The 24,122-nt window shown below is 37.0% G+C and overlaps 1 protein-coding gene across 2 annotated transcripts in view; it reads right to left on the bottom strand.

Annotated features, from left to right (window-relative positions):
* Positions 1–22,170, bottom strand: part of KCTD3 (potassium channel tetramerization domain containing 3) — a 70,131-nt gene extending 47,961 nt beyond the window's left edge. Inside the window, exons 1-8 of one of the 2 annotated variants that reach the window (XM_060142038.1) lie at positions 22,057–22,170; positions 18,155–18,208; positions 17,860–17,905; positions 16,158–16,231; positions 10,972–11,030; positions 10,620–10,700; positions 9,503–9,643; positions 8,955–9,045 (exon numbers count right to left, since the gene is read on the bottom strand). In XM_060142038.1, the coding sequence (XP_059998021.1) occupies positions 8,955–9,045; positions 9,503–9,643; positions 10,620–10,700; positions 10,972–11,030; positions 16,158–16,231; positions 17,860–17,905; positions 18,155–18,208; positions 22,057–22,139 (629 nt within the window). In that variant the 5' untranslated portion in view covers positions 22,140–22,170. The remainder of the gene's footprint in view (positions 1–8,954; positions 9,046–9,502; positions 9,644–10,619; positions 10,701–10,971; positions 11,031–16,157; positions 16,232–17,859; positions 17,906–18,154; positions 18,209–22,056) is intronic. The other variant, XM_060142037.1, reaches the window with a different exon arrangement.
* Positions 22,171–24,122: the final 1,952 nt, after the last annotated feature.

Genomic DNA, 24,122 nt, shown 5'->3' with positions numbered 1-24,122 from the left:
ATACAAAGGATCACAAGAGACTACTACAAGCAACTATATGCCAATAAAATGGACAACCTAGAAGAAATGGACAAATTCTTAGAAAGGTACAACATACAACCTTCCAAGACTGAGCCAGGAAGAAACAAAAAATAAGAACAGACCAATCACAAATACTGAAATTGGAACTGTGATTAAAAAACTTCCAACGAAAATCCAGAACCAGACGGCTTCACAGGCGAATTCTATCAAAATTTAGAGAAGAGTTAACACCTAGCCTTCTGAAACTATTCCAAAAAATTGCAGAGGAAGGAACACTCCCAAACTCGTTCTACGAGGCCACCATCACCTTGATAAAAAACCAGACAAAGATAAAACAAATAAAGAACATGACAGGCCAGTATCACTGATGAACATAGACACAAAAATCCTCAACACGATACTAGCAAACCAAATCCAACAACACATTAAAAGGATCATACACCATAAGTTAAGTGGGATTTATCACAGGGATGCAAGGATTCTTCAATATCTGCAAATCAATCAGTATAATATACCACATTAACAAACTGAAGACTAAAAACCATATGATCACCTCAACAGATGCAGAAAAAGCTTTTGACAAAATTCAACACCCATTTATGATAAAAATTCTCCAGAAAGTGGGCACAGAGAGAACATACTTCAACATGATAAAGGCCCTATATGACAAACCCACAGTTAACATCAGTCTCAACAGTGAGAAGCTGAAAGCATTCCCTCTAAGATCAGGAACAAGACAAGGTTGTCCGCTTTCACCACTTTTATTCAACATAGTTTTGGAAGTCCTAGCTACCACAATCAGAGAAGAAAAAGAAATAAAAGGAACAGAAATTGGAAAAAAAGTAAAACTATCACTGTTTGCAGATGACACAATACTATACATAGAAAATCCTAAAGATGCTACCAGAAAACTACTAGAGCTCATCAATGAATTCAGTAAATTAGCAGGATACAAAATTAATGCACAGAAATCTCATGCATTACTACATACTAACAACGAAAGACCAGAAAGAGAAATTAAGGAAACAATCCCATTTGTCATTGCAACAAAAGGAATAAACCTACCTAAGCAGGCAAAAGACCAGTACTCAGAAAACTATAAAACACTGATGAAAGAAATCAAAGACAATACAAACAGATGGAGAGATATACCATGTTCTTGGATTGGAAGAATCAATATTGTGAAAATGACTATACTACCCAAAGCAATCTACAGATTCAATGCAATCCCTATCAAATTACCACTGACATTTTTCATAGAATTAGAATAAAAATTTTACAATTTGCATGGAAACATGAAAGATCCCAAAAAGCCAAAGCAACCCTGAGAAAGAAAAAACGGAGCTGGAGGAATCAGACTTCCTGACTTCAGACTATACTACAAAGCTGCAGTAATCAAAACCTTATGGTACTGGCACAAAAACAGAAATACAAATCAATGGAACAGGATAGAAAGTCCAGAGATAAACTCATACACCTATGGTCACCTAATCTATGACAAAGGAGGCAAGAATACACAATGGAGAAAAGACAGTCTCTTCAATAAATGGTGCTGGGAAAACTGGATAGTTACATGTAAAAGAATGAAATTAGAACATTCTCTGACACCATACACAAAAACAAACTCAAAATGGATTAAAGACCTAAATGTAAGGCCAGATACTATAAAAGTCTTAGAAGAAAACATAGGCACAACACTCTAGATATAAATCGTAGCAGTATCTTTTTGGATCCATCTCCTAGAGTAATGGAAACAAAAATAAACAAATGGGACGTAATTAAACTTAAAAGATTTTGAACAGCAAAGGAAACGATAATCAAAATGAAAAGACAACCCACAGAATGGGAGAAAGTATTTGCAAACAAAGTGACCGACAAGGGATTAATCTCCACAATTTACAAACAGAGCATGCAGCTCTATATAAAAAAAACAACCCAATCAAAAAATCGGCAGAAGATCTAAGTACACATTTCTCCAAAGACATACAGATGGCCAAAAAGCACATGAAAAGATGTTCAACATCACTAATTATCAGAGAAATGCAAATCAAACTACAGTGAGTTATCCCCTCACACCAATTAGAATGGCCATCATCAATAAATGCTGGAGAGGGTGTGGAGAAAAGGGAACCCTCCTACACCCCTGGTGGGAATGTAAATTGGTACAGCCACTATGGAGAACAGTATGGAGGTTCCTTAAAAAACTGAAAATAGAACTACCATATGATTCAGCAATCCCACTCTTGGGCATATATCTGGAGAAAACCATAATTTGAAAAGATACATGCACCACAGCGTTCACTGCAGCACTATTTACAATAGCCAAGACATGGAAGCAACCTAAATGTCCACTGACAGAGGAATGGATAAAGATGTGATACTTATATACAAGGGAATATTACTCAGCCATAAAAAAGAATGAAATAATGCCATTTGTAGCAATATGGATATACCTACAAATTATCAGACTAAGTGAAGTCAGACAGAGAAACTATCATACGATATCACCTATGTGTGGAATCTAAAAAAAAAAATAGTAATAATACAAATGAACTTATTTACCAAACAGAAAGAGACTCACAAACTTTGAAAACAAACATGGTTACCGAAGTGGAAACGCAGCAGGGGAGGGATAAATTAGGAGTTTAGGATTAACATATACACAATAATATATATAAAATAGATAATCAACAAGGACCTACTGTAAAGCATAGGGAACTCTACTCAGTATTCTGTGATGACCTAAATGGGAAAAGAATCTGAAAAAGAATGGATATATGTATGCGTATGACTGAATCAACTCTGCTATATACCTGAAACTAACATAACACTGTAATCAACTATATTCCAAAATAAAAAAAAAAGACCTGTCTCAGTAGGTGTCTTGTAAAAGCTAATTAAAATCCAAACTAGAAGAGTAATATTCACCTCCAAGTTGATGTCTGTCCTATCCATCTGAACTATGGCACTCCTCACCAAATGTGGTAAGCAGAATAATGGCTCCCCAAACATGTCCTCATCCAAACTGCTGAAGCCGGTGAATATGTTACCTTATATGGCAAAGGGGCTTCGCAGTTGTGATTAAATTAAAGAGATTGAGGGATTATCCAGGTGCAACCAATGTAATCATAAAGGTCCTTATAAGCAGAGGTAGGAGAATGGGAGTTAGGGAAGAGATCTGAAGATGCCATGCTGCTGGTTTTAAAGACAGAAAAAGGAACTGTGATCCAAGGAACACAGACAGCCTCTAGAAGCCAGAAAGGGCAAAGAAACAGATTCTCTGCTGCAGCCTCCAAAAGGAACCCAGCCCTGCCAATACCTTGATTTTAGCCCAGCAAGATCTAGTTTGAACTCTTCTGAACTCCAGAACTGAGTGATGATAACTGTGTTGTTTTAAGAAACTAAATGTGTGGTAATTTGTTAGAACAGCAGTAAGAAACTAATACAAGTCACCTATGTTATTTTCTTCTCATAAGTCTCTGCAGCTGAAACTTTGTTGTTCAGTTGATTTGTTTGTTAGATGTTTCCACCCCAGTCCACTCCCTTAGGAATAGAAACCATAAGGTGAGGAGGGGTAGCCCTCAGACTGAGCCCACTGCCTGTCCCACTGAGTCAAAGAATTACTAATAATGTTGTCAAAATTGTTTGATGTTACTAACACCAGAGACCAGGAACACAGCATTTATTCTGATGCATTCTTAGGTATCTTCTGTGTGCCAGGGACATGGGAAGCATTGGGATGGAGAGAGGTATTAACAGCTCCTGACACCCAGATCTCAATACAATCACATGGAGCAACAAGGTAATACTGATTGTAAGATGTTTTTGAGCAATTAAAATGCAAATGGAATAGCAATGTTTGGAAGGCTGTAATTTAAAAGAAAGGCATGGTGGGCACAGTGGTGAAGAGCAGTGGCTTTAGACTCAGGATTTAGTTGAGAATCCTGGCACTTCTTTCCTCAGGATGACCTGGGGTACTTTTTTCTCCAAACTGATTTTCTCACTAGTAAAATGGGGATGATGAGATCCATGCCACAGGTTGTTGGAATAATTAAATGAGAAAATGTATACAAGAGCCTTTAGTGTAATGCCTGGCATAAAATAATACCCCAATAAATCATAACTTAAAAGTCCAATTCATTTCTCAATATTTAGAAGCAATTTTTATGGAACTAGATGGTTTCCCAACCTTTTCTCATCCGGAGCCTCTAGAGCTGAGTTATTATTTGTTTTTTAATTGGAGTAAAATTGCTTTACAATGTTGTGTTAGTTTCTGCCATACAATGAAGTGAATCAGCTATATGTATACATATATACCCTCCCTTTTGGACCTCCCTCCCTTGCCCTCCCACCCCACCCATCTAGGTCATCACAGAGCACCAAGCTGAGCACCCTGTGCTATATACAGCAGGTTCCCACTAGCTATCTATTTTACACATGGTAGTGTATTTATGTAAAACCAAATCTCCCAATTCATCCCACCCTCCCCTTCCCCCTGTGTACACATGTCCGTTCTCTACATCTATGTCTCTATTCCTGCCCTACAAATAGGTTCACCTGTACCCTTTTTCTAGATTCCACATATATGCATTAATATATAATATGTGTTGTTCTCTTTCTGGCTTACTTCACTCTGTGTGACAGACTCTAGGTCAATCCACATCTCTACAAATGACCTAATTTCGTTCCTTTTTATGGCTGAGTAATATTCCATTGTATATATGTACCGCATCTTCTTTATCCATTCATCTGCCGATGGACATTTAGGTTGTTTCCATGTCCTGGCTATTGTAAATAGTGCTGCAATGAACATTGGGGTACATGTGTCCTTTTGAATTATGGTTTTCTCAGGGTATATGCCTAGTGTTGGGATTACTGGGTCATACGGTAGTTCTATTTTTAGTTTCTTAGGGAACCTCCATACTGTTCCCCATAGTGGCTGCATCAATTTACATTCCCACCAACAGTGCAAGAGGGTTCCCTTTTCTCCACACCCTCTCCAGCATTTACTGTTTGTAGATTTTTTGATGATGGGCATTCTGACCAGTGTGAGGGGATACCTCATAACTCTAGAGCTGAGTTATCTTATTTGGAAGAGCTCTCCCTCCTTCCCACATCTCCCCACTCCTTTCCCCACTCCCAAATCCATAATTTCTGCTCAGTGCTGAAATGATTTGTCATACCAGATTCTGTCAATTAGGGTTTCCCTTTGCCTATTTTCCTTCAAGAGATGGACCCCAGCCAGATAGAGGGATTTGGAGGTTAGTTAGGAGACCCTCCAACTAAAAACACAACTGTGGTTTGGAGAGGGTACCATACGAAGGCAGAAATATAAGGACACAATGATTCTTTCTTTGTGGTCAAGATGGATGAGCTACGTTTATTAGAGCAATTTTGTTTGCCTATGTGAAACACACTGTATATCAGCATAAAATCCCTCACTGTTTATTTTCTACTGGACCTTTCTCAATATAACTTTCACTGTTTTCTTTCCAACACATCACTGCCAAGTTGATTAGAAAGGCAGTTGATTCTACCTCTCAAAGGTTAAACTGTGAAGTTAAACATATATGCAAGTCTTTCTCTTTAACACATAAAAATGCTTTATCTTGTTTCTCTTCCATCTAACCCAACACACAAAAATACTCCATCTCCTATTCTGAATTCTCAGCAGATAATGAAGGGAATAATTAAGATGATCAACAAATAGGCCTATGAAACAGAATCAAGAGCCCAGAAATAAACCCAAGCATATGCAGTCATCTAGTATTTGACAAGGGAGCCAAGAATAGTGTCTGGAGAAAAGGCATTTTCTCTTCAATTAATGGTGTGAGGAAAATTGGATATTCACATGTAAAAGAATGAAATTTGACCTGTACCTTACAACACTCACAAAAATAAACTCAAAATGGATTAAAGACTTAAATGTAAGACCTAAAACCATGAAACTCCTAGAAGAAAACATAGGAAAAATGCTCCTTGACATGTGTCTTGGTAATAATTTTTTTTTTGAAAATGACACCTAAAGCACAAGCAACAAAATAAAAAATAAACAAGTAGGACTACATCAAACGAAAAAAGCATCTGCACAGAAAAAGAAACTATCAACAAAGTGAAAAAATAACCTATGGAATAGGAAAAAATATTTGCAAACCATATATCTGATAAGGGGGTCAATATCCAAAAAATATAAAGAACTCATACAACTCAATAGCAAAAAACCAAATAATCCAATTAGAAAATGGTACAAAGGACTTGAATAGACATTTTTCCAAATATATACAAACAGCCAACAGGTACATGAAAAGATGCTCACCATCACTTGTCATCAGGGAGATGCAAATTAAAACCACAGTAAGATATCACTTCACACTTGTCAGAATGGCCATCATCAAAAAGACACGAGATAACAAATGCTGGTGTGGATGTGGAGAAAAGGGAACCCTTGTGCACTGTTGGTGGGACTGTAAACTGGTACAGCCACTATGGAAAACAGTGTAGAGTTTCCTCAAAAATATTAAGTATAGCTCTACCCTATGATCCAGCAATTCCAGTTCTGGGAATATATTCAAAGGAAATGAAAACACTAGTTTGAAAAGATATCTGCACCCCCGTGTTCATAGTAGCATTGTTTACAATAACCAAGACAGGGAAACAATCTAAATGTCCATCAATGGAAAAAAAAAAGTCTAAAATTACATTCAAGTATATAAAAATAAATATAAAGCAAGATAAAGGGGGCTTTCATATTCAATGAGAAAGGATGATTTATGTAATAATCAGAACATAATTAGCCACCCACTTGGAAGAAAATAAAGCAGATTGCTAAATCTAACACCATATACAAAAAGTAAATTCCACATGGATTAAAGATCTAAAGTGTAATATAACCTCCAAAAGGGAAACAATCTACACAAATACTCTTCATTAATACAAGTGACGGGTTGTAAACTGAGCAAGAAAAAAGAAATATAGAAGTAAAACCTAACAAGGTAGAAAATTAATGAATATAGGTGAAAAATATTTCACTGTGCTACTCTTTCCTTTTTTAAGGTTTTAAATTTATTGATATAAAAAGCTGTGGAAAAACAATTTATTAAAATGATTACACTTAAAATAATTTGAATATTTTCCTTTCTTCTGAAATCTTTTTATTGGCATTGTGTTGAATGATTTAACTGTACATGAGAAAATCTAATATGTCCTTAATTCTTTCCCTTTGTCACTTTGCATGGGCATATTGCTCTGAAATCAACACTCAGTGAAAGCAAAGAAAAGTCATGGTCAAAAGCAAAGAATGGAATATGTAACAGCATCGTCTTTCTTACATTAGTCACTCAATGAGTGAGATTTTGTGCAATACCATGTGTCCCTGTCTGGCAAGTCACAATCTTTAGCACTGCTGTGCAGTAACATAGATTATGCTGTTACACCTGGATAACTTGGTATAATCGTTATACAACTAACTCCTTTGGAATCCCCTATCAAAAAAGTGTACATAATATTTAAACAAACAAAGCAAAATCTAAAACCATTTCTCAATTTAGGTCCATAAGCTGGTAAGTTCAAAACAACACTCTTAAAAAAAAAAAAATTCGGGCTTTCCCTGGTGGCGCAGTGGTTGAGAGTCCGCCTGCCGATGCAGGGGACACGGGATCGCGAGCCGGTGAGGGAAGATCCCACGTGCCGCAGAGTGGGCTGGGCCCACGAGCCATGGCCGCGGAGCCTGTGCTCCGCAACAGGAGAGGCCGCAACGGGAGAGGCCACAACAGTGAGAGGCCTGCGTACCGCAAAAAAAAAAAAAAAGAAAAAAAAGAAAATCCCTTTTTCAAATCAGTCTTGCTTCATATAAAATCATCCCTGAAAGAAATCATCCAAAAAATATTTTTCATACTACTCAATAAATAATATTAAAAATACATATCAATAGAACGCTCTCAAAATGAAAAGTGAGCACCAAATCTCTACTGCAATGAAAATATAAAGGCAGATTACTGATATGAGGTCTTTTTTTTTTCCTTTAACACATATGGCAAATCTCTCATAAACTGAGGGGGTTTTTTCTTTTATTCAATACATCTGGGATCCTTTAAATGGATCTGTAAACTTTAGAAGACATTTTAAATATTTTTAATCTATTGTGGCTACTTTTTCTCAACTAAATTCAATAGTGACAAAATATTTATGTTTTTTGATATTTTGGCAATTAAATTCAATAGGATCATAGTCTAAGTTAGTATATCCTAACCATTTTTGTTCTTCTACGCCATTTCCTGTCATCAACATTTCTCATTGCATACAGTGATTTTGAACTAATAATCCTACCTTTTTTCCAATTGAAAAAGAGAAATCACTGGTGTACACTTTTCCTTGTTCCCTGTTAGTTACTGAGAATGCAAGAATTAGTAAAACCAAACTACCTCTGTGTAAAGCTCACACATTATAGATGTTAAACTACATCACTTCTGCCTACAACTGTCCTGCTTCACCTCGCTCCCAACCATATGGCAGTCATGACCAATGTAGGGTCCTATTCTCCCCTACCGTAGAGTACAAAAGACTCAATCATTATAGACAAAAAACACAGGGCTCACATTAACAATCCTGCCTCATCATTTAATACAATAGTTAAATGATTCAGAAGCTGGATATACTAAGCAAGAAGATGTAACTTCAAGATATCTCAGTTATATCACAGTTCACACTGTATATGCAATATATAAGACATACTAAGGCTATCAGTAATATTTACCAAATTAGTTGTGAGAATAAAAGCAAACTAAATCTAATCAGGAGATACAGAAGTGGGCAAAATATGAAGGAAAAATATTTGATGACTAAAATAAATAGCTCTTAAATCTATAAAAATAAAATCACAATATTAAAAAATACCCCCCAAAATAAAAAGCAAACCATTATTAATTATACAATACCTGTAACACACAGCAAAATGGGCATATGCAGCTACAATCCAGTTGTGATGGCCAGCTACTATTAGTACCTTTCGTGGATCCACAGGAAATCCTGTTGATATTAGCAAAAGAAATCTTTTACGTTCTAAAGAAGGAGTTGGCAAAACTATGACTAACAGGCCAATTCCAGTCCGCTACCTCTTTTGATAAAGAAAGTTTGCTGGAACACAGCCATTCACATCTGCGCATACATCGTCATCGCTGCTTTCGTGCCACAATGAAAGCTGAGCAGTTCCAACAGAGACCCTTCAGCTCAAGAAGCCCAACAGGTTCACTGTCTGGCCCTTTCCAGAAAAAGTCTGCCAACCTCTGTTCTAAAGATTTAGAGCTAACAGAAGATCATGAACTTTCTAAATAAAAATTACGTTAAGTGAGATTCTTCAAGATATAAATGGTAGATCTAGATTAAAAAGAGATAGAGCAAAAATCACATCTTTAAAAATAATTACTCAATATCATCTAGAACTAAAAACATACGTACTTTTAAAATTTATGTACTCTTTGCTTACCTAGCCTAACAGTCTCTTCCCCAGCTCCAGAGAGAACAGGCTGTGTACCATTTCCTCGAGCTTCACCTTCTGTAAAATTTAGTCCATTTCTAGAATCAGCAGAGGATCTGGTAGTGTTGTTTATTTTACGACTAGGAATACCTATAAAAGGAAAGAAAAAGATAAGTTTATTTCTAAGTTCACGTACCAAAAATTTAAAATTTCACATTATGGCTAAGAAACAAACAAATGTGAATTTCATTATAGCCAAAATTTATCTTCCAATATACCAATTTACTGCAAATAATTAACTACCATAGAAAACAAGATGAGATTTTTTAAAAATAAAATTCATTCAACAGATTTGATACTTATGTTATATATATAAAAAGTAAGACTAAGACTTATCATATTATACTCTGTATTTACCTAGCTCTAGGTTACCAGATCAATCAATCACTAACTCATTCATTCTGTCACTAGTCTTCACATTTATGGAACAGTTACTATGCGTTAGGTACTATATACTAATTTAAACCGCTCTACAGCTGAATTGCCTTATACTTTCAAACATCTCTTATTTGGCAGGAGAGCCTTTTTCAAAATGAAATCTTGTTCAAAAGCCTGCTACAACACAGGTGAAGACCGAACTCTTCTAACTCATGAAGAGGGGCAGAGATGACATGCACCTCACACTCCTCTACCCTGTACACTGCTAAATCTCTAAAAAGCTCCTGGGGTTCCACAAAGGAGATCGACAACCAATTCTCAAACATGGGAGTCAGCAAATCTGGCCATGGCCAAGTCCAGCCTGATGGCTCTTTACGAAAATAAAGCTGTTATTAGACACAGTCTCACCCATGCACTTCTGTAGCGTTTATGGCAGAGCTGAAGAGTTGCCACAGAGATCTTTTAGCTCACAAACCCATCTGGCCCTTTACAGAAAAAGTTTGGCAAATCCCTACCCTAATACACAGTATGACTTAACTTCTGTTAATATTAAAGTTCTCACTTTTTCTAGTAGATTTACAAAGGAAACTCAATAATCAAGAAACAGATTTTCCTACTCACACATCTGTACTTACTTAATGATAAAAAGACTTAAAAAAAAAGAACTAAATAAATAAAGCAGAAGTACCTGGTGGAGGCAAGTAACCATGAAAAAGGACACTGCCACAAGATGAACGCTCCAGTTCTTCACATAAGAGAAGCCTTCTTACTAAAAACATTTCAAAGCAAACTTGTCAAGAGTACATGCAAACACAAAAATAGTACTCCACTTTTATTTTCTCTAGTTAAAGAGGATAAGGAAAGAAAAGGAAAATGTTTAAGTTAAATCAGCTGACAACACCTTTTTACTATGAAAATCCACAAAAAGCAAGCACTGAGTAGTCCATCAAAAATTAGAACCTGATATAAAACAGATTTCATTTGGGCAAGTTTAGTGCTCAAAGGGTCAAATCATAAATATAAAATACTAGAATACATACCTAATGGAGTGATTCCATAAAATTCTGCTTCATGCCTGAGAACATTAATACTCACTCCCCTACAAAGAAACCAATGAATGATGTAAGTCCTCTAACACTGGCAACTCGGATTATCATCTGAAGCAAAAAGAAAAAGTACTAGGTTCTTAATGAACAAAGTCATAGGGCTTTAAAACTTACTTTTTTCCTAAGATCCTTAATTATTTGAAGAAGTATAGATAAAAAAACTGCACACCACCAAGAACGTTTTCTTACTAAAAAAACCATTTATATATAGATGAATTGGATGACTAAATGAGAGATTAGGGCTTTATAGGGTTAATACAAGTAATTATCAGAAGTATCTAATAAGGCAAACAAGAGTGGAAATCATTCCTATGGTATTAATTGCTTTTAACCATAATTTCCATACATATTTTAACCTCCCCAATTATCCTATAAGCTCCCTGCAAGCATGTTCTCCTCTGATCCATGTTTGTATGCCTCATGCAGAGCCTACCACAGTGCTTGTATGTAATTGTTATGCAATCCATATTTATTGAACAAATAAATTCAGATAAATGACTCTTCTCAACAGAAACCAAAAACAAAAGCAAAACAGAAGGCGGAGGAAAACAAAGATCAGCCTTAAGAAGGGCTGTTACCCAGACAAAGATGTTACAAGAAAGTAATATGAAAATAAGAAGTAAAAAAAAAAAAAAAATAGAAGCTTAAGAGTTTAAAATGATTCATTTTAGGTTTCAGTTATAATCTGTTCTTACTTTAAAAATATTGCCTGGGCAGAAAAAAGAGGGGACATCACTGCAAATTCCATGAAAATTAAAAGAATAAAGGAATACTATGAACAACTCTATGCCTACAAACTTGATAGCCTAGGTGAAATGGACAATTGCCTGAAAGACACCATCTGCCAGAGCTCACACAAGAAAGACGATCCATCTCAATCGGTCTACATGTATTAAAGAAACTGAATCAACAATAACCTTCCAACACAGAAAGCACCGTGCCCAGGATTCACTGGTGAATGCCACCAGACACTGAAGGAAGAAATTAGACCAATCCTCTACACTCTCTTTCAGAGAAAGGAGCAGAGAGAACACTTCCTAACGCATTTTATAAGGCCCTCACTACTTTAATACCAAAACCAGACAAAGACATTACAAGAAAACTACAGACCAATATCTCTCATGAACACAGATGCAAAAATTCTCAACAAAATATTAGCAAACCGAATCCAACAATGTCTAAAAAGAAATATACACTACAACCAAGTGGGTTTTATCTCAGGTACGCAAGGCTGGTTCAATATTCTAAAATCAATTAATGTAATCTATCACATCAACAGACTCACATGATCATATCAATAGGTGCAAGAAAAGCGTGTGACAAAATCCAACACCCATTCATAGTAAAAAGTCTCAGTAAACTAGGAATAGAGGGGAATTTTCTCAACTTGATAAGACTATTTAAAACAAAATCCTATAGCTAGCATCATATTTAATGGTAAGAAATTTGAAACTTCCCACTAACATCTGGTTACAAGACAAGGATAGTCCCTCTCACCACTCCTTTTCAACTTCATACTGGAAATCCTTATTTACACAAGTCAAGAAAAGAAAAGAAAAGAAAAGAAAAGGCATACAGATTGGGAAGAAATATATAAAACTGATGATCACAGATGACATGATTGTCTATATAGAAAATCCAAAGGAATGGACAAAAAACTCCTGGACCTGATAAGCAATTATAGCAAGGTTGCAGAATACAAGGTTAATGTACAAAAGTCGATTGCTTTTCAATATACCAACGGTGAACAAGAGAAACTTGAAATTAAAAACACAATACCATTTACATTAATACCCCCCAAAAAGAAATACTTAGGTATAAATCTAACAAAATATATACAAAATCTATATGAAGAAAACTACAAAACTCTGACGACTGAAATCAAAGAACTGAAAAAATGGACAGATATTCCTAGTTCATGGATAGGAAGACGTAGTATTGTTAAGACATTAGTTCTTCCCCATTTGATCTGATTCAATGTAATCCTATTCAAAAGTCTAGCTAGTTATTTTATGGATATCAACAAATTGATTATGAAGTTTACATGGAAAGGCAAAAGATCCAGAATAGCCAACACAATACTGAAGGAGAAGAACAAAGTTAGAGCACTACCACTACCCAACTCTAAGCTTTATTATAAAGCTAGAATAATCAAGATAGCACAGTACTGGTGAAAAGAATCAACAACAGATCAATGGAATAGAACAGAAAGCCCAGAAATAGATCCCATACACATAGTCAACTGATCTATGACAAAGGAGCAAAGGCAAAACAATGGAGTGACAAATGGTGCTGAAGCAACTGGACATCTGCATGCAAAAAAAAGAGAGAAATTAGTCTAAACACAGACCTTACACCCTTCACAAAAATTAACTCAAAATGATTCACAGACCTAAAGGTAAAATGCAAAACTAAAAAGCTCAAAGAAGATAACAGTTAGGAGAAAACCTCAGTGACAGTGGGTATGGTGATACCTTTTTAGATACAACCAAAAGACATAATCCATGAGAGGAATAAGGATAAGCTAGATTTCATGAAAATTAAAAACTTCTGCTCTACGAAAGACAATGTCAAGGAAATAAGACAAGCCACAGAATGAGAGAAAATATTTGCAGAAGACAAATTTGATAAGGGACTGTTATCCAAAATATACAAAGAACTCTTAAAACTCAACAATAAGGAAACAAATTCAATTAAAAAATGGGCCAAAGACCTTAACCGAGGAAGATACAGAGGTAGCAAATAAGCCTATGAAAAGATGCTCCACATCATATGTCATTAAGCAAATGCAAATTAAAACAATGAGTTTCTACTACACATTAGTTAACATGGCCAAAATCCAGAATCCTAACACCAAATGCTGGCAAGGATGTGAAGCAGTTAAGAACTGTCATACATTGCTGGTGGGAAAGCAAAATGCTACAGCCACTCTGAAAGACAGTCTGAGGGTCCTATAAAACTCTTACCATACGATCCAGCAACTGCACTCCTTGGTATTTACCCAAAGGAGTTGAAAACTTACGACCACACGAAAACCTGCACATGGATGGTTTTATAGCAGCTTTATTCCTAACAGCCAAAACTTGGAAGCAACCAAAATGTCCTCTTTAGTAGGTGAGTGGAAAAATAAACTGGTATATTCAGCTAATGAAATATTATCAGCATTAAAAAGAAATAACATGAATAGACATGGAGGAAACTTAATTGCATAATATTAAGTGAAAGAAGCCAATCAGAAAAGGCTACATACTGTGTGATTCCAAATATGACATTCTGGAGAAGGCCAAATTATGGAAATAATACTTTGTACAGTATTATAAAGATGAACACGTGTCATTATACATTTGTGCTAACTCATAAAATGTACAACACCAAGTGAACCAAAGGTAAACTATGGACTTTGGGTGACTATGATGTCAATGTAGGTTCACATCAATCGTAAAAAAAAAAAAAAAAGTATCATTCTGGTAAATGATGTTAACAGTGGAGGAGGTTGATAATGAAGGCAGGGGGCACATGGGAAATCTCTGTACCTCCCTCTCAATTTTGTTGTAAACCTGAAACTGCTATTAAAAAAAGAAGTCTTAAAAAACAACAGACAAAAAAAATTCCGTAGGCCTAATGAACACGTGTAATTGCGATATTAAATTGCTTTTATTTGTGAAATTGGTTGTAACTAGTTTAATAAGAACAGTTAAAACTTTCTTATTCTATTTCAAAACTACTTGTGTTAACAGTACAGTAGCACTGGCTAATTATTTGTCTGGGGAAGACAGACAAATATGATAATGATAATACAGTGTGATAAGTGCAATACAAGAATTTTATGCAAAAAACAGAAGTAGAACATACTATTCTTTTTTCAATTCCTTCCCACCTCCTTTTAGAAGGTACTACTCAGAGAACTTAAGTTTGCTAGGCTTCCCTAAATGAAATAAAGAAGCAAGTTGAAAGAAAAGCAGTGAATACAAATATTTAAACTATTATATTTCTACCTTTCATGGGTGATTTAGTCGTGGATTAGTCACAAGGACACTGACTAGGAGTAAATTTAGGCTTTAATCAAATGCTAAAAATAATTTTACCCCAGAAGTAAGTAGTTAGTAATATACTTCCCACTTCCACCCCAGGCCAAGAAATAGACAAACAAAAAGCCCCAACAAACTCTTTTATTCATTCAATAAATATCTATTGAGCAGCTACTATATGTGCCGTTTTAACAACACTGGGAATACAGCGAGGAACAAACCAAACCAAAAAATCTTTGCTTTCAAGGAGCGCATATTCTAGTAAATATAAGTCCCAAATTATATAATATTATAAAGAAGCAACTTAAAGAAACAATTAGAATTCTAAAAGGTGTTATCTCAAAAAGTATTAATAAGTCCTTAAGTGGAAGTTCATTAGGAATATATGAAATAAAACAATAAAATACAAATTAGATTGTAGCTTCCATTGTAGATTGTAGACTATGGCAAAGTTAAAGAAATAGTTTAAATGGTCATTCATTTACCCACCAAAGAAAAATATCGCTATGCGTCAAGCACAATGCTCGATCCTACAGGTATACAGTAAACAACTTGTCCTTTTAGAATTTAAAGTCTAATGGAAGATAGACTACTGGGGTAGTGACAGTACAGGAAACTCTGAACACCTGCATCAGGCAGACACAGCAGGGATCATTGAAATGATCAGAATCAAGCTGAGAGCAGAAAGAGTTGAAAGTGCTGAAGCAACAGAAATCAAGCAGGAGCTAGATAGAGAGAGCCTTAAGAAACAACAGGAAGTCCAAAATCCTTAGCCATTAATCCAGTAACACGTAAGAGTTTTAAGCAGAGGAATAACCAGATTAGATTTACATTTTCAGAAGTTAATTATGGCTACAGTGTGAAAAATGAATTGAAGGGATATAAGAATGAAGACAGGCAAATTGGTAAGAAAGCTATCAGAGTAACCCAGAGGAAGGGATGATGGTGGCCTGTATCTATGACAGTTTAATTCTGATGAAACTTTTAAACAAAAATAATCTTGGGGCAGGGAAAAAAAACTTTTCTTCATAAAATATACCCAAAACCATACCTTTGAATAAAAAATTTACTTTAAAAAAATACATTTCTTACCTTAAGTCTAGTTCTTTTGTCCGAAGAAAATTTAAAATGGGCGCAAACGCTGCTGGATCTCTATCAATAAATATCTGTAAATAAAGAATTACAAATTTTACTTTCAAATTATCAATTAAACTTCTAACTTTAATATCTGTAACACTAACTTAGGGAACAAAAACTGAATTATTTAAATACTATATTTCCTTGACTCCACTCTTACTAAATTTTAATGTTTCTAAAATTGAAATGTAGTTATAACCGTGTGCATTTATGTGGTAGTAGTGGTGTCTTTTCTCCACCTGAAAAGCTGTTGTTAGATTGATTATATTTTAAGGTGCAGGAAAAATGGTATCACATAAGTCCACTTTCTCATTTCTATTTAATTGATACATTTGGTGAAAGGGACACCAAAGGGAAAATTTTTATCTGAAATATTCTAGAATTCAATAAATACTTTGAAAACATTATGCATGAATAATACTTTCTTACATCATCTGATCACTAATTATTGGTGACAGTGATTGTGATTTACATAATTTGTGATTCATAAGTGAATAATTAAAACAACAATGTACTTTTATAATACACACCAGGCAATCAAGAAAAGTAAAACTGCACACTGCTGTCTAAACTGGAAAACAGTAACACTTTTACATACAACTATCTCAATTTCCTCAAGGGCTGGGTGTAGGGTGAAGGGGAGGGTGACAACAACAACAAAATTTTTTAAAATAAAAAACACAGCACCACAGAATACATATGGGGAAAATAAAATGCTTAAAAAATATGAAATACATAATTGATAACTTTTTACAGGAATGTATGCCAACACTATTCTGAACCAATTACAAAAGCTCTAACCATAAAATTGAACACCTTTTAAAGCTTATGTAAGTCAATTACACAGCAGAATGGTAGCAAATAATAAACCTTCTTATATTATAATCAGTTACATATACAGTGAATGAAGTTCTTCTGGCTTCATAAATTCTTGCTTTTGTTTTTATTAGAATCAATCAGAAGTTGAAGAAAACACCACAGATTTGTAGAGATCTAATTCCTGATGTCCTTTTTCTAATCTCACATGGACATATCTACTTGTGCTGCTTTATTCTATCTGCAAATCTCATCACAGCAAATAAACACCTCTGGTCACTTTGTTGCCTCCCAAATGAAAGTCTTACTTGCTTTTGTGAGCCCTAGACATTTACTTTACATGCTATTGTTCATATTACAACTGCTTTTTAAATTTATAAACCAATTTTTTTAACTGAAATTTAATAGTTCTTTACTACCCTCACTCCACCATTGCTGCACAAGTTCATAAGGTTATTCTCCAAAATAAAAAATTGTAGAACTTTTTGCAACATCTTACCAATATTGAAATATTTTAGTATTTACATTCATCTATTTAATGTTCGAGTTTCAATTACTGATTAAAAGAAATATTTCCTCTCTTGACAATGTAAGCTCAGATCCTACAATCTCTCTAATCATGATTACTTAAATTGCTATAAGCAGTATTCCCAGTTTCAAGTTCTCTTCTATAATTACAGAAACACTATTCATGACAAGAAATCAAAATCTTTAAGTACATATACTTTCATTTAGTAGTTATTAAAAGAGTAGTTTCCCTGTCTTCTTAGAGTATAAGGATCAAACATTATAAGCATTTTTTGATCTAATTTAGAACATACATCAACATTGTTATACTCACAGCACCAGTTTCATCTCGAAGTGTTGAAATTCTTCCACTCAGCAAACTAGAAGTCATTAACATTAAGACAGAGTTAGTTTTTAAAATCTGAGTATGAATAAAATGCTCTAAGTCTTTCAAACATCAAAGACCAACACAAATGAATCATTCTATCTCCAAGGTAAAATAACAATTTAAAAATTATATTTTAAGAGTTAAGCTTTTGTATTCGATACATAAAAATATTTATTTTTTACTGTTTTAATAAATAATCAACTGTATTTTAAAAAAGGTACTAAAGAATTATATGAAATACCTGGAAAAAAAAGAATCTGGAATCCACATAAGTGTTTGTCTTGAGGTACTAAACCTGCAATTAAAAAGTAGCTGGTATTATAAGAGAGGACTCATTGATTTGAAATTTCCATGTTAGTTAACTTGCTTTAATACACTGGCTAATGATTTACAAGTTGCTGCATAGCTACAGCTGTATCAATTATATTCATTACTTTTAATATCTTTAAATTTTGCTACTTTCAATTCAGAGTTAAGTTTATTCCAAGAGCTGTCAACAAAATCAAATAATTAATTTGCTTACATATAAAGCTTCCTAAAACACTACTTTCTAGCATGCCAATCTACTGAAGAATCAATAATTAGCGCACCACACCAAGTCTAAAATTCTCAACATAACATACTATCTTCAGGTCACGTTTCATCTCTCCAACACAAACTGGTTTCCCCTCTAATAAGACAGTACTTCTTAATATCCCCAAACAATCCATGCTTACACCACTTCAGAATCTCCATCCCAGCTGCATCAATCTCATGTTCAATTATCTAAGTTCCACCCATCTTTTTTTTCATAAATTTATGTTTTTATTTTTTAATTTATTTTTGGCTGCGTTGGGTCTTCGTTGCTGCGCGTGGCCTCTCTCTAGTTACAGCGAGCGGAGGCTACTCTTCGTTGTGGTGCACGGGCTTCTCATTGCGGTGGCTTCTCTTGTTGCGCAGCATGGGCTCTAGGCGCGCGTGCTCATTAGTTGTGGCTCGCAGGCTCCAGAGCGCAGCCTCAGTAGTTACGGCTCACGGGCTTAGCTGCTTCGCGGCATGTGGGATCTTCCCCGACCAGGGCTCAAACTCGTGTCACCTGCACTGCCAGGCGGATTCTTAACCACTGCGCCACCAGGGAAGCCCCGCCCATCTTTCTTGATACCATCCAGGTTCTACCTTCTCTTTAATGGCTTTCCAAATATACTTCCCTATACTATCTTTCTGAGCTCACATTAATCCCACTGCACATAATGCATTTAACATTTCCTTTATAGTCTTGGGCTATTCACAACTGTTGCATTCACTCATTCAAAAATCACTCAGTAAACACTGTTTTGAGGTTAACTGCCATTTGATCAAGTCTGCTTATTACCACCAATTTGAGGGGAACTTTATCAAAGCCACGTGTAACAGACCGAGGCAAAACAATCAGTAACAGATGTAAACTGGCATGACAAAGAATTCGATATAGGGCTCATCCAGTCCAGCACTTGATGTCTGAGTATTTTCATTTTAAGACTCATCACACTGCACTATGTATTTCTGACTCGCTGCCCCATCACCACGTGTCCTCACACAGAAGAGAGCCCAACAGACCCTTTACTTTCCCTCCACATTCATTTTCTAGCATTACATGACTGTTTTAAAGTAGCTCCTGTGCCCATTAATCAGGCTAAGAAAGGAGCCAGTTTACTCAAGAAAATATGGCAAATTTTCCCAAGCATATTTCTTACCAGAATCTTAAGAAAAAAATGAGAAGTAGATTACAACTAGTTAGAGGAAACTGACTTGGTCAAATCAATAGAAGCAAACCCAGTAAATATGGTAAACTGAAATATCTAAGGATCCACTGCAAAAATGAGTCACTGTGTTTTGGAGGCAATCAAATTAATTCCAAATAAGGATCACTTCTAACTTGTGACCTTTCACGTTCACTGCTTATTCAGCAAATTGTCTGCCGAATAACTCAAATTTTGTGTTACTTAGAAAATTACCCAGGTCTGCTTAAAGTCATATTAGCAATTTCAATTAAAATCAGCAGTTCGGGGTGGGTTTAGTAATCTGGAATTTCTGGGCAAAGGGATTAGACTCTCATCCCCACCAATTTTTTTTTTTTCTCCAAACAAGTGGAAGATAGGGGGAGAAAATCCCAGAGCTCTAAAACTGGTTCCAAATATGACTTCATGAAAACTACAACATTTAAAATTACATATGACAAGCATAATTCTCTGAAACGTATATATATGAAAAGCCTTTTCTATGTTTTTATCTCATATCTACAGTATGCCAAGAAAAAGATCACGTGCAATCTGGCCTCAGCAAAACATATCCACATTTATACTCCATGCTACTTGCCTCCTAAATTTACTTGGAAACAATCTAGTTAAAATTATTTATTCTGCAGTTACTGTTGATAGATACCACTAACCCTTGTATTTCCCATTTATTGCTTCAAATTTTATCAATCCTGGAAGGTTGTACTATTATTGTCATTACACATTTTAGGAAACTAAGCACTAAAAAATAATTTGCCTAAGGTTGCTGAGCTTGTCTCCCACTGGCTGGTCCCAGACTTCTCTCCTGAGGCCTCAAATCATACTCATTCATAACAGAATTAATCACGAATGGAGCCACATTGGTTTTCTTTCACTTCATTAGGGTTCTTCTGGTAAATAATAACATTAACAATTCTAAATGAAACCTCATCTTCTCTACTTTCTGAATCATCCATTAAGTGTTAAATAAATGATAAAAATTGGTCATTTTTTTGATTAGACCCTACCTATACCATGTGCTTCTCTGCTCATAAGAAACTCTCCTTTGAGTGTCACGCTATCACTTCACAGCTGAGTTCAATTCTATGCCACAGGTGGTTCTCCCAGTGGCAATTACTCAACTTCAAGGAAATTAGAAACTAGGGCAGGGATTTTAAATGACTATAGTGCTACTCTTCTGAAGGCCAGCTCTTGCAGGGTATTCCAGTTTTGCATTCATAAGTTACCAAAGCGGCAAAATTTTCACGTGATTTTAGGAAAATATCCATGTCTTGCATTAGGAGACACCAATCTTCCCCTCCATAAAACCGGAATCTATATAGCAGCAATAACGTTGTAAACTAATTAAGTTTTGCTTGGGGGATGAGAGTGAGCGGAGAAAGCATTACTGTTTCCTGTGTTGAATTCTCCAGCACACTTAGAAAACCATTCAAACACTATACATTTTTACCACTATGGTTCACAGTGCTGCCGTTCTACATTTTTAAAAATACTAGTTAAAAAGTCCTAGGTGTTGAGCATAGCAAAATACACTACCTCCCAGGGCGCTTCATCGTTTATCTCCCACCTAGCCTAAAACTCAACTACCCCTTCCTTGAAACAGCTGGCAAACTCCCATTTCCGAGAGGAGTGACTCATAAACCATAGCAAATCCACAGAAGTATGATCCCCCCCCCCCCCCCCCCCGCCAACAAGCTTATTAAAAGACATAGTAAGGGAGTGGAAGGCCAAAGAGAGATCAGAGAAGAGCTTTCGGTCTGTTTACTAGGAGAGCGCAACAGGGTGCCACTACCCAAAGCTTCCCAGAACCAACTCTTCAAACTGCAGTTTCTGGACTCGCTGCCCTACAAGTTGAACAGATCCTTCAGAGCCACGCATCAAGAAACTCTGAAAATAAATAACAACGTACCGCGCATCTACGGCACTCCCTCCACCGAAATTCTTGGAGATTTCAAACAGCCCTTACTGAGGCATTATCGCCTGAGCAAATCGATTTACCTTGTTGACCAAAGAGAAAGGGAGGCAGATGCACCTGCAACAGTCAAACCACAAGGCCCGGCTTCTACAAAATAAATTCCTCAAGTACGCGCCAGGGTTAGGTAAGGAAGGCTATAGAATGTTCCTCTCGGCCTGATCCCCTAGAAAGAGGGAGGGACGTAGCTGATATTCTAGTAAGGCAGCAGCGCGGCCAGATGAACCCTGGTCTCGGTGATTCCCAAGGCCGCCTGCCCCTCGAGATCCGCGGACCTGCACCCGCCCGGAGGGCCCTACACTCCCCGCCGACTCGGCGCCCATGCTCGCCCGCTATCCCGCCCCCCCGGGGCCCGGCCTCCCCCGGAGGTCGCCCGCCCGCCATCCCCCCACCCCGAGCCCCTTCTCCCCGACTCACCTGGTTCCCCCCACGTTCAGCTGCACGATCTCGCCGCTGCCGGCCGCCGCCGCGGCGAAGCTGCCGCAGTGCCCTCCCGACATGTCTGGCGGCTCCGGCGGCACCCGCCGCCCTCCCTCCCCGGCCGGGGCCGTGGAGCCCGCGGCGGGAGCCCGAGGCGGAGGCAGCGGCGGCGGCGGCGGCGGCGGCGGCGGCGGCTGCAGGGCCAGCAGGGCTGTGGACGCCGGGGGGCGGGTGGCGCGCGGAGCCTCCCCCACGTTCTCGGCGACCGGGCGGGGCTGGCGGGCGTCCGCCTCTTCCCCTCCGCTCCCGTGCCGCGGGAAGGCGGCCGGGCCTCCACCTCCCGTGGCCTCCAGGCCGCCCAGCCGTGGCCTGCCGTCAGCTCCCCGCTGCCTCCCTCGCAGCCGCTGCAGCCGCAGCGCCGGCGGGAGGAGGGGTCGCCGCGTGGGACAAAATACCGCGGCGTTCTGCCCTTCGCCCGCCACGGCCACCGAGCTTGAGGCGGAGGAAGGAAACGGGGAGGAGGAGCTTCCCAGCCCAGCAGCCGGCGCGGAGTGGGGGGGTGGGGGAATGCGCTCCTGGACCAAAGCCGGGTCCCGTGGGATCCTGTTTCTTCCCTCCTACCCACGCAATCCCAGCACGTTTCTCTTTTACATTTCAGATCTTCCAGCCCCGGGACTCAGATTTCCCAGGTTGAGGGCAAGTCTGGGCAAGTTTTCCTAAGCATCCTTATTGTCTCCCTTCTCCACGTGGATTTGGGAGATGAAAGGAAAATTTCTTAGAGGAAGTTATGCTTAAATGTTTACGTTGCTATTTATGGTGGAAATGCAGTGAAAATTGGGGGATTTTAAAACTTTATAGCGCTTATCTCAGCAAACTCGTTACCTTACCCTCTTCCATCTCATCCCTACTCTCCCAAGCAGTTTGATTTTGTTAAGAAGGGGAGAAAACAAAAGACAAAAACAAGGAAAAAAAAAAATACCCCTAGGCAGTGTAGGGCCACACGTTTCCGGACTATAGTAAGTACTCAGCTAATGTTACACACACAAATACAATTTTTTAAAGTTTATTTATTTTTGTTTTAAACAGTATATATTGGAACTGGAAACCTTAATGGCTACTAAAATATATTTTTTAAATGGTAACACTATAATACCTGGTGAAGTAAAATTCATATTTTATGGCAAGAGGGGAAATATTTAAACATAAAATTTTTCTTGGCTTCCTTCGTCCCTTTGGGGCGGAATGAGCATCTGCATTCCCCGGACCTCCTTAGGAGGTAACGTTCCTTCTTAATCTCATCAAGGGTCACAATTCTTTAGGAGATAATCTTCCTTCTTAATCTTGGGGCCGCTCACTTTGTACTCGTAGATCTGGATTGTGTAACTGTCAGTAATACATCATTTAATGCACAACCCTCTGTCTCAAAAACTTGTATAGCTATGCTTTGACCTCATAGGCAGAACAGACCTCGAAGCTTTCCGAAAGGCTGTTCCTGGGTTATAATTTTCAATTTGGCTCAGATAAAGTTTTTCATTGCTTTCTTTTTTGTCTTTGGAGATTTTCTAAATTCTTTTTTATTTAATGTTTTTACTGTAGTATAGTTGATGTATCCATTTCTTTCTTTTATCGACTAATTTATTTTGTTAACCTGATGGCTCCACGAGCTAACAAAGACAGTATATTATGTTTCAGAAGTCGTTTGTGGTACTAAAGCCTTAGCATGAATCCTGTTTTGCTATAATTTTACCATAAAAATGAAGATCTACATGATAGTATATTTTTAATTTTCATTGTCATATAATTTTTTTAATCCTCTGCTGGCAAATATGCCAGTGATATGATATCCAAATTTGACTTAAAAGAGGATAGCAGTACTTACAGATATAAGATAAATATTATTTACCCCAGTTAATGATGATGATAATAATAATAGCTAATAATAGCTAATAATAATAGCTAATAATAATAGCTAATAATAGCTAATCTGTATTTATTAAGGATTTATCATATCTACGTGGTTTAGATATTTTCTGTCATTTTTTTCTTCACAACTATTGTTTCAC

The sequence above is a fragment of the Lagenorhynchus albirostris genome, chromosome 2 (assembly GCF_949774975.1).
Source record: "Lagenorhynchus albirostris chromosome 2, mLagAlb1.1, whole genome shotgun sequence".
In the NCBI taxonomy this organism is placed as follows: domain Eukaryota; kingdom Metazoa; phylum Chordata; class Mammalia; order Artiodactyla; family Delphinidae; genus Lagenorhynchus; species Lagenorhynchus albirostris.
Note: the sequence above shows the minus strand (reverse complement) of the source record. Positions and strands in the feature narration are given on the sequence as shown.